This window comes from Chenopodium album, chromosome 25 (assembly GCF_948465745.1).
Source record: "Chenopodium album chromosome 25, dcCheAlbu1.1, whole genome shotgun sequence".
Taxonomy (NCBI): Eukaryota; Viridiplantae; Streptophyta; class Magnoliopsida; order Caryophyllales; family Amaranthaceae; genus Chenopodium; species Chenopodium album.
Genome location: NC_137858.1, coordinates 17,667,531 through 17,678,583, shown reverse-complemented (window position 1 = coordinate 17,678,583; position 11,053 = coordinate 17,667,531). Strand labels below are relative to the sequence as shown.

Here is an 11,053-nt window from a genome sequence, read left to right as displayed (position 1 = left end):
GGCTCCTCCGTGAAAGTTATGCTCGTGGATTTCCTGGTATGATGGGCAGCATTGATTGCATGCATTGGGAGTGGAAAAATTGTCCGCGTGCATGGAAAGGAATGTATCAAGGTAGAAGTAAAACAGCAACGGTGATCTTGGAGGCTGTTGCTTCGCAAGACTTGTGGATATGGCACGCTTTTTTTGGAACCACGGGTTCTTGTAATGATATAAATGTCCTCCAACGGTCGCCGGTGTTCTCTGATATATGTGAGGGAAAAGCTCCAGAGGTTACCTTCAATGTCAACGGAAATACATACAATATGGGTTATTATCTTACAGACGGTATCTATCCGAAATGGGCAACATTTATCCCAGCAATCAAACATCCACAAACTGGTAAGCACAAATTATTTACCAAGAAGCAAGAGAGTTATCGAAAGGACGTTGAACGTGCCTTTGGAGTGTTACAAGCTCGATTTGCAATAATACGTCAACCAAGTCTAGCATGGTCGACCGAAATTTTATGGAAAATTGTAATGGCTTGTATTATCACGCATAATATGATTGTTGAAGATGAGCGAGATGGATATTTGCATTATGATGCAACTAAATTTATCAATGATCAACCGCAAAATGTAGCTGAATCATCAACTAGTAACAACAACCAACCATTTACTGTGAGAAGTGGACGATTGGATATGCTCAATCTAAATGGTTATATGGAAAATAGAAATAATGTTCGTGATAGGGAGACCCATATTGCACTAAAGAATGACTTGGTTGAACATATATGGGGACGTTTCGGCAACGAATGAAGAGATGACAAAAGTCGCTGTTAATGAATATTGTATTTTAAATTTTAATGGATGTCTTTGCTAAATAAACTATGTTATTAATATATTGTATTATTTTTGTACTTTTCATTTCAAAAATTAGAAATTTTTTTTTATTAATATTGTACTATTTATAATGCTCTAATTAAAAAGAAAAAAAATTAAAAATGTCTAACTTTTTTTAATTAATTATGTAAGTTCAAAAATTACAAATAAATAATAGAGATTAATACATGTTTTAAAAAATATAAAATAAAACAAGAGTGAGAAAGATAAAATGATGGGGTAGTTAGGAGAGAGAATGGTGAGTAACCTCACCATTGTAGATAAATAAATAAGGTAACTCACACTAGTAGCTTAAGATAGTGGAAGGTGAGGTGGAAGATAATTTAGAAAAAAGATAAATAAAAAAGATAGTTGAAAGTGAGGTGGAGAATGGTGAGTAACCTCACCAATGCCCATGCTCTTAGCCGCCATGACCCACGATATTGACCCCATCTACTTCTTTAATCTCCACCCCTAAAAAAATCACAAAAGTCTTCTCTTCTCTTCTCTCTTCTCCTCTGTCCTCTCCAACTTTGTTGGTTAACCTTAACCCACCTTCCTCCTTTACCCCAACCACAATCTCAATTTTCACACCTAACAAACACCCAAAACTCTCCCCATTTCCTGGAGCTCACCTGAGCTCCACCCCCTTCTCTCTCCGCCGCAACCACCACCCTAACCACCGCACAAACCCACCCTCTCTCCGCCACCTCACCGTCTTCTCCACCCTTCAATTCCTCGAAACCCTAATCGATCAATCAATCGATTTTCCTTCAATGGAGTTCTTTACTCTTTAGGGTTTCCATTTCCACCCCCTTTTCCTTGCCATCTCTCTCACACCAACCTGCTCCGTATCTTAATCGATCTTACAATATTCGTTATCATGGCGATCCGATACACCGTCTCTTTTTCCGCCATTGTTGCCCAGAACATCGCTTCCTCAGCTAGTCACCGTGTTACGAATTACCGATGTATTCATGATTTTGTTACCAAGCCTCGTGCAACGGCTGCGAACCCGAATTTGGATTCGCGGAAGAATTACCATTATTCTCGTTGTAATAATAGCACGAATAATCAACCGGATGTTCGGCGATCGAAGCCGAGTTCGAGCTCTAGGACGTCGTCGTTTAGTACTCTTGCTGCGGATTTGATTACTGGGAATAGTAGTAGTACTAGTCCAGTGACTGCTGGGTTGATGTCGCTGGTGAATTCCGCCATTTTTGGAGGTTCAATTTCGAGTCCAATGGGGTCAATGTCAATGGGAGTTGCGCCGCTTCGGGGTGCGTCGATTATTCCGTTCTTGCAGGTTTCGAAATGGCTGCCGTGTAATGAGCCTGCGTTGATCCGATCCACGAGTAGTGATGTGGATAGAGGAGGGACTTCGAAGGTTTTTGATGAAAGTAAGATGAAGAACAAGGTTGAGAGTTTGAATTCTGCTTCTGTGGATGTTTCTAAGGTGATTTCGCAGCAGAAAGTGATTGATAGGAAGAGCTGGCTGTCGAAAATGTTCAACTTCTCGTCGGATGATGCGAAGGCGGTTTTCACTGCTGTCACTGTTAATCTGCTGTTCAAGTCTTCATTAGCTGAGCCGAGGTCGATTCCTTCATCGTCAATGTGCCCCACGCTTGATGTTGGTGACCGGATATTGGCCGAGAAGGTAGTTATTTTACATTGACTAAGAAATGTGATTAATTACATTGTTTTGAAGTGTATTGGGTTGTTGTTTGTTCAATTCAAATTATGATGTGAGCTGGTATTTACAAATGCAATTAGCTTTAGTATGAATGATGGGGGTAATTGTTCTTGTTAACATTGTGCATAAATTGGTGTTGAAGTGGATTATTTGATATTTTATTGGATTGATTCACATCGGTGTTTTGTTACTGATAGTGATGCTATTTCTCATTTAGTGTAGCAAGTTTTCTGAACCCACGAATTGGTTGCTATTGATAAATTCCAGGAAAAAATATGTTTAAAAGAAAATTACGAAAAGTTAGCCATTGAATTGTACCAGTATTTATGCTAAATCGAGATGTTAAAACTTACTAGTGTTTTGTTTTAAAGGAAAATTTTTGTTAGTAAGAAATACAATATCTTAAGTAAAGTATGTTGCCCCTAAAACTTTAGGAAACTTTAAGTTATGCTTGACATGAATGTGGCAAAACGGAATTGATATTTTGTTCACATTTTGTGAAGGATTGTAGTATGATCTTTTGTGCTGTGGTGCTGCAATATTATGCTATGCCTCTGGGGTGATGTTCCTGTCTCTGCTAGAGCAGATATGTTATGCAGAAAGAAACTCGAGCAATCAGTGACCATCGATTTGATTTAGATTGCTGCTTCTGATGATATTTCTTTCTATAGTGGAAAAAAACAACTTGAAAGTATCAAATTATCAGACTCTCAACACAGATAACTTAGAATAACTGCATTTTTTTTGGCAACGTCTGGTATAACAGATGGTTTGTACTTGAGTACAGTAAAATCATTTCATTTTTTTCCGAACAGATTGGTTAGCTCTTTTGCAAGTCTAATTGTCTGTGAGGTCATTTATAGTTGCTATGTTTCCTTGGGAATGAGCAGACGTGTAATTACAGTCAACTGCTATGGAACATTTGTTGTACCAAATTTACGTCTTTTTTGGATGTTTATGAAGCTAATTGATTTAGGGTGTTTTAACTCTTTAGTTTGTTAAAGGCTTAAAGCATTGTCTTTCCGTTTAAGTCTGATGGAATTCTGGAGCTTATGAAGGCTAAATTGTGTGTTCTTTTTTCCAGGTTTCATACATCTTTAGGCAGCCTGAGGTTTCCGACATTGTTATATTCAAAACACCACCGATTCTTCAGGTACTGTTTAATTTTAAAATTTGGGCTTCAGCATGGTATGCTGAAATTTCCCCCACTTCCTTCGTTTAGTTTGTCTAGTGACTAGAATGATTAAAATCTTAGTGTTTCAAATAATTCAGGAAATAGGCTTTGCCACTGGGGATGTATTCATCAAAAGGATTGTAGCAACGGCTGGTGATTGTGTTGAAGTGAGTATTTTCTATAGGTAATTGTACTTTTGTAATTATGCTTCTGTGCATTTTCTTTCTCGATATAACTTGGGTCTAAATTAACTCTGTAACAGGTGAAAAATGGGCAGTTGTTAGTAAATGGTATTGTTCGTGAAGAAGAATTTATATTGGAGCCATTAGCTTATGAAATGGATCCTGTGGTATGTTCAGAAGCCTTGACTTTTCCCATTCTGTCGCTTCCTTGACATGATCCTAGAAGTTCCTCTTTGGAATTCGCTAATGTTCTTTTGCAAATGTTATATGCAGATTGTGCCTGAAGGCTATGTCTTTGTGATGGGAGACAACCGCAACAACAGCTTCGACTCTCATAACTGGTAATTTTGCAGCTCCTATTTGTTCGGTTTATCTTTAAACTCGCCTAGAAAGATTAGGCTTTTGGCCCATGTCATTACCATTTCCTTGCATCTTTCTGTTTTGCGGCTGTTCAAGATGATTTTCATCCATATTGAGAATTATAGAACGCAAATCCGATATCTATGTGGTGTCTTGCTAATTTTGTTGCTAATCTGGCTTCATTTTTGTAATTTCAGGGGTCCACTCCCTGTCAAAAACATTGTTGGCAGATCAGTTTTTCGATACTGGCCTCCAACCAAATTGACAGACACTATATATGAACCACAAGCAGAAAGCTGTAATGTAGCAGTTTCATGACAAGTTTTCCTAGACAAAGAGGTTCTGAGGTGATGGCGTCGTATTTAGTTCAAGGAAGGTGTCGACCTCACTTACATAATTTTTCTTATAGCGTTTTTCTCTGATTATACCAACAATTGTGAATATTTTTAGTGTCTGGGAGCTATTGTTCCATATAAGTTTTATAACACAATTTATTATGATGGATTATGTTGTCCATCCAGTCTGACATCATCTCAATTGGTTTGTGTTGTAATGGTTGGTTCATTTTTTATGACACTTTGACTTTGAATATTGTTGAGAATGTTGACAAATGGTGATTTTGTTTCATTATCTTGTACTCCGTATTCTTTTATATGCCATTCTTAAGCATTAAGGTTTTGCTGGGAGTACTCAATGAATATTTATACTACCTCCGTTACATATTATTTGGAGGTAGTACTATTTGAGACGGTTACATTGGTATTAAAGCTATCACTTTGGGACATTGATAATTTGATAGATTGGTATAAAACTCAATTTTCAAAGCACAGAAAAGAAATTACTACGTAAAAATGAAAGATGTTTTCTGTTTAATAAAAATTTAGAATTGTACAATACGTACGTGCTTACTTCGTCAAGAAAAAAATTACGTCATGCATGAGGATGCTCTATATCTTTTGGTCAAATGTGTATTTTGTATTCGCTTTTCTTAAGAGCTAAGAGTACATTATTAGGATTTGATTGACTTTCAATCCTGCAGCGAGAAGCAGTAACCAGAGACGGAGTTTCACGGACCTTTTCGCAATTTCCTTGGATCCTTCGCCAATAGTGATTGAAATATTCTGTCGGTAATAGCTTTTAAATGATGTTCATAGTACAAATTTTGTAACTCCCTCATTCTACTAGTGATTGCCGGTAGTTCTACCGCCGTGGGTTGTCTTTTTTCTTGATCTCAGCGATGGCAGACGACCTTTCTGAACATTATGCAAACCTTAGTATTGGTGACGAGACACAAGAAGCAATTGATTTGGGAGATATAAGCCCTAATCAGACTAAATCGAACCTAACCTTAATGCTGATGGGAAGGGTTCTAACTGAACGAAATTTCAATGTTGAAGCTTTCAAAAAGACAATGACAAGCATCTGGGCTCCGGCACATGGTCTGGTAATTCGAACTCTTAGTCCTAATTTGTTTGCTTTCTAATTCTTTCATTGGAGGGATAAGGAGAGGGTTTTAGAGGGTAGACCTTGGTGCTTTGATAATATGTTAATCTTGTTGAAAGAAGTTGAAGGAGATGAACAACCGGAATAAATTCGATTAACTCACTCTCCTTTCTCGATTCTTGTTAAGAATTTACCGTTCAATTGTCGATCGGACGCTCATGTCCGAGCGATTGTAAATGGGATGGGAGAGATATTAGAAATTGAAGAAGACATGTTGGGGATTGGGCGATATAGAAGGGTACGACTAATGCTAGATACGACGCGTCCTCTCGGACGTTTTCGGCGTATCTTAGATAAGAAAGGATGTGAGATCATGGTAGACTTTGCTTATGAAAGGCTGCCATACTTCTGCTTTGCTTGTGGAATCATGGGGCATTCCGAAAGGGATTGCCATGCGGTGCCTGAAGAGGAGAAGAGTAGGAAGCTTGGGTGGTAAAACAAACCTGAAAGCAACTCCAAGAAAGGGCAGGTCTAAGAAGTAGAAGAAATGGAGGCCCTGTCAAAGAACAAAGCCTTATTTGCTACAAAAGTAGAAAGTGAGAACACATTTTCAAAGGGGAACAAGCAGGTTGAAGGAAAGACTCCAGCTTTGGTGACTAGTGGGGAAGTGTGTGAAGATAATGTGGTGAGAACTTTGGCTACTACAAACTTCCAAGACACATATACCGAGGGGAGGCAGGATATACTTCATCATTCTAAAGATGATGTTGGCGCTGAAATCAATAATTTAGCCCCACAAGTGCCTGCTTTCATTGTTGGTAATGTGGGACCGAAACACAGTGGAGGTTCAAAGGGGTCGAAGAGAATTTCTAGGGAAGGTAAAGGGGATGTAAATCAAGCTAGTCAGGTTCAGTCACAAAAACGCAGCCTTGAGATTGATGACATGGAAGTGGAGGGGTTCGACATTGGTAAAAAGAGCAGGATGGAAGACAATGTTGCTTTGACTACAAAATCGGCGGAGGATGGTGATGACCAACCCTTCCGGACCCAATGAGTCTCCTATGTTGGAACTTCCGGGGAATGGGCAATCATCGGTTAGTTCGTCAACTCTGTAGGTAGAGTAATCTTTATGCCTCCAACTTGATATTCTTGTCGGAAACTATGATAAAGAAAAGTGATGTGGAGAGGGTTAAAGATCGGCTAGGTTTCTCTAATGCCTTTGGACTGTCTAGCCGAGGAAAATCAGGGGGTCTTTGTTTGTATTGGAGGAGCAGGATAGATTTTACTCTTGTTTTATTCTCTCGAAACCATATTTGTGGTGATGTGAGACAAGATGGGACTATTGTTTGGTGGTTTTGTGGGTATTTACGGGTGGCCGAAGGAGGAGGATAGGCATACCACATGGACCTTATTGAATCATTTTTGTGCGGAGGTGAACACTCCCATAGTCTTTGGGGGTGACTTTAACGAAATACTGAGTTATGAAGAGAAAGAGGGCGGGACAGACAGAACTAGGAGAGAAATTGAAGGTTTTCGGGAGGCCGTGGATGTGTGTTACCTTCGTGACCTCAACTTTGAAGGACAATGGTGCACTTGGGAAAGGGGGAATTCAGCTTCCACTATCATTCGTGAGCGTCTGGATAGATATCTAGTCTCTTCTTCTTGGGGGCAACTTTTCCCCCCGAGCATCTGTCAAACACTTGGTGTGCTTTAAGTCGGACCATGCAGCCATTCTACTCTGTTAGTCGCCTCCTGAGAAGAGGGGAAAGCGTGGTGCAACAGGTTTTCGTTTCGAAATATGTTGGTTGCTCGAAGAGAAGTGTGAGCTTATGGTTAAAGATGAGTGGGATAAAGCTGTTGGGCTCCCATTGTGTGATAAGCTCGCTGCTGTTGGACAAGGGCTCAAAAGCTGGAGTGCGAAGACTTTCTCAAAGTTGGGTAAGGAGATAGACAGTTTTAAGAAGCTGCATCATGAAGCTCAAAAAGAACTTGTGACCTCTGAGAGTTGCGAAAAATGTGCTGCCCTTGAGGATCTCAATGATAAGAACGAGGCATTTTGGTTTTTGAGATCGAGGGCTATGGAAGTTAGGGATGGGGATCACAATAGTAAATACTACCATCACAAAGCTTCGCAACGAAAAAAGAAAAATAAGATAAAGAGGATTTTTGATTTGTCATGTGAATGGAAGAGAAGCAAAGAGGATTTAGAGGGTATTATTGCCAAATATTATGCAGACTTATTTTCCTCGACTTCCCCGTCTCAAACTAATTTTCACCGAGTATTGGAGGAAATGGAACCTTGCATTTCGGAGACTATTAATAATGAGCTTTTGAGATCGTATACCAAAGATGAAATCTTCTCGGCGCTTCAGCAAATGCATCTTTGCAAAGCCCCAAGGTCGGATGGTATGCATGCTATTTTTTACTAACGATTATGGCATATTCTTGGGGATGATGTGTTTAATTTTGTGAGTAGTATTTTACATGGCACCCTTTCCCCTAGCTGTGTCAATAATACTAACATTAATCTGATCCCGAAAGTCAATAGCCCAACTAATGTGACTGAATTTAGACCTATTGCTCTCTGCAATGTTTTATACAAGTTGGTGTCTAAAGCTCTTGTTTTGCGGCTTAAAAATATTCTTCCTGGAATTGTCACGGAAAATTAGAGCGCTTTTGTCCCTGGAAGACTTATTACTGATAATGCTTTAATCGCCCTGGAAATCTTCCATACTATGCAAGTGCGGAACAAAAGTCGTAAGGGAATTGTTGCCATGAAACTTGATATGAGTAAGGCGTATGATCGTGTTGAGTGGGGTTTCCTCCGACAGTTGTTACTCACAATGGGTTTTGATGGGAGATGGGTAAATTTAGTGATGGAATGTGTTTCTAATGTTTCGTACTCCTACATTGTTAATGGAGGAGTTGGTGGTGATGTAGCTCCGGCCCGTGGACTCCGGCCAGGAGACCCTTTGTCTCCATATCTTTTCATTTTAGTCTCTGATGCCTTTTCCAGAATGCTACAGAAAAAATTGCAGGAGCGTGCCCTTCATGGGGCCAGAGCTAGTAGGAGCGGGCCTGAAATTTCTCACCTTCTCTTTGCTGACGATAGTCTGCTGTTCACTATAGCCAACAGACAAGAATTCTCAATTGTAGTTGATATTCTCAACCAGTATGAAGTAGCTTCCGGGCAGAAAATTAATTATGATAAGTCTGAGGTTTCATTCAATAAGGGGGTAACTGCAGCAAGGAGAGAAGAAATTATGGCTCTTCTGCATATGAGACAAGTTGACAAGCACGAGAAGTATCTTGGCTTTCCATTCATTGTTGGGAGATCCAAAAAAGCAGTATTCAGGGCCATTCTTGATAAGATTTGGAAGAAGCTTCAAGGGTGGAAGGAGAAACTTTTGTCTCAAGCTAGCAAGGAAGTACTTCTTAAATTAGTGATCCAAGCCAGCAAGGAAGTACTTCTTAAATTAGTGATCCAAGCCATCCCCACTTATTTGATGGGTGTCTATCGCTTCTCGGGGACAGTTATTCAAAGTATTCACTCGGCCATGGCAAGATTTTGGTGGGGTAACTCGGATAACAAACGGAAAGTTCACTAGAAGAATTGGGCGGGAATGTGCACTCCAAAGTGTTTAGGTGATATGGGTTTCAAAGACCTCTCCATCTTTAATCTTGCGTTACTTGGACGGCAGGTGTGGCGGCTCACTTGATTTCCTGACTCGCTCATGAGTAAGGTTTTAAAAGCTAAATATTTCCCGAATGTGCCTTGCTTAGAAGCTACGGTGGGGCATAATTGCAGCTTCTCCTGGAGGAGTATCCATGATGCTATTGCTCTTGTTCGAGAGGGCATCATTTGGAGGGTGGGGAATGGGTCCTCAATTAATGTTTGGCGTGATCCATGGGTGGCTGACGAGCATGGGAGATTTATTTTGAGCAGCAAGAATGAGGAAATTAATGTGGTACAGGAGCTGATTGATTTCGAGCGTTATGAGTGGGATGTAGCGCTCCTTAACAAAGTCTTTAATGAGAGGGACACTCCATGCATTTTATCCATCTCTTTGAGCAGAATTGAGCAGCAGGATGCCATTACATGGGCCTTCTCAAAATCCGGTGAGTACTCTGTCAAGACAACTTATATCTTGGGTAAGGGATGTAATTTCGATGCTTTCCATCAAGACTTCGTGAGTATATGGGGTTTGGATATCTGTCCTAAAGCACGCCATTTCCTTTGGCGCATCTGTACCAACACTCTGCCCGTACGAGCACTGCTGCATATATAGGAGGCATATGATTGCAGCAGATGAATGCCCTTGGTGCCACATTGAAAGTGAGACGATTTAGCATGCTTTATTTGACTGCCCGCGTGTCAGAGAACTTTGGGAGGATAGCGATTATGAAGGGATGATTAATTGGAGAAGCAAGGATTCTATTTGTGATCTTATTGAAAGCTGGAAAGATCTTGCCCCTGCTGTGGTATGGTGTTTTCTTGGCTTGGTGTATTTGGAGTGAACGCAATTATTGGGTGTTTGAAAATAAATCAACACCTAATAGCATTTTTCTCAGTCGTGTCAACCGACTGGTGGAGGAGCAAGGTAAATACACCACTCGCATTTATGCCAAACCCACTAGCAGAACAAGGGAAAGCCCAAAGAAATGGATTGCGCCTCCTACTGAATGTGTGAAGGTCAATGCTGATGCGTCTCTAGCAGATGAAGAGTGGGTGGGCCTCGGGGTTGTCGCACGTGATTCGAATGGAAGTGTGCTGTTTGATACGTCTAGAAGAGTGCGAGCCTTTTGGACTCTTGAGGTGGCGGAAGCGAAGGCCCTTACTATGGCTGCTCGTCTTTGTCGAAGAGCTGGGTTCAGAGATGTGGTTCTCGAGTCTAATTGCTTGTCTCTTGTTAAAAGGCTTGATCAGGGTGCTCTGTTTTTATTTGAGTTGGATACAGTGTTAGGGGAAAATCTAGCTATCAAAAATTGGATGGAATGGCCCACCCCACCCAAGAGCTTTGTGGCTTTTTTAATTCTGTTATTTGGTCACATGTAAAAAGGGATGGCAATTTCGTTGCTCATCACTTAGTTGAGCTTATTCCGTTTGGGGTCGAACAAATATGGGAAAATTGTTGCCCCCCGGAAATTTCTCCCTATGTACTGCTTGAAAATTTATCTTAATCTATTCCAGCGCGGTTTTCAAAAAAAAAAGGTGATGTTCATAATATAATAATGGTCCATTCAAATATTAAAAACTTCGTATCAAGTATTCAAGTGTAATCAAATTTTAGCTGATCATAGGCCGGGAGGCCAAGGGTCTAAGTTGAGGCCAATTTTCGGT

At 40.3% G+C, this 11,053-nt stretch overlaps 3 protein-coding genes across 3 annotated transcripts; all 3 read left to right on the top strand.

Annotated features, from left to right (window-relative positions):
- The first annotated feature begins 1,410 nt into the window (after nt 1–1,410).
- Nucleotides 1,411–4,896, top strand: LOC145615036 (thylakoidal processing peptidase 1, chloroplastic-like). The gene is made up of 6 exons (XM_081670117.1): nt 1,411–2,517; nt 3,638–3,706; nt 3,826–3,894; nt 3,990–4,076; nt 4,183–4,250; nt 4,467–4,896. The coding sequence occupies exons 1-6, from the start codon at nt 1,744–1,746 to the stop codon at nt 4,585–4,587; spliced, it is 1,188 nt and encodes a 395-aa protein (XP_081526243.1). The 5' UTR covers nt 1,411–1,743; the 3' UTR covers nt 4,588–4,896.
- Nucleotides 4,897–7,193: 2,297 nt separating this feature from the next.
- Nucleotides 7,194–8,381, top strand: LOC145613819 (uncharacterized). Its single transcript, XM_081668866.1, has 3 exons — nt 7,194–7,340; nt 7,458–8,118; nt 8,254–8,381. The coding sequence occupies exons 1-3, from the start codon at nt 7,194–7,196 to the stop codon at nt 8,379–8,381; spliced, it is 936 nt and encodes a 311-aa protein (XP_081524992.1).
- Nucleotides 8,382–9,446: 1,065 nt separating this feature from the next.
- LOC145613818 (uncharacterized) lies at nt 9,447–10,768 on the top strand. Its single transcript, XM_081668865.1, has 2 exons — nt 9,447–9,873; nt 10,170–10,768. The coding sequence occupies exons 1-2, from the start codon at nt 9,447–9,449 to the stop codon at nt 10,766–10,768; spliced, it is 1,026 nt and encodes a 341-aa protein (XP_081524991.1).
- The last annotated feature ends 285 nt before the right edge of the window (nt 10,769–11,053 follow it).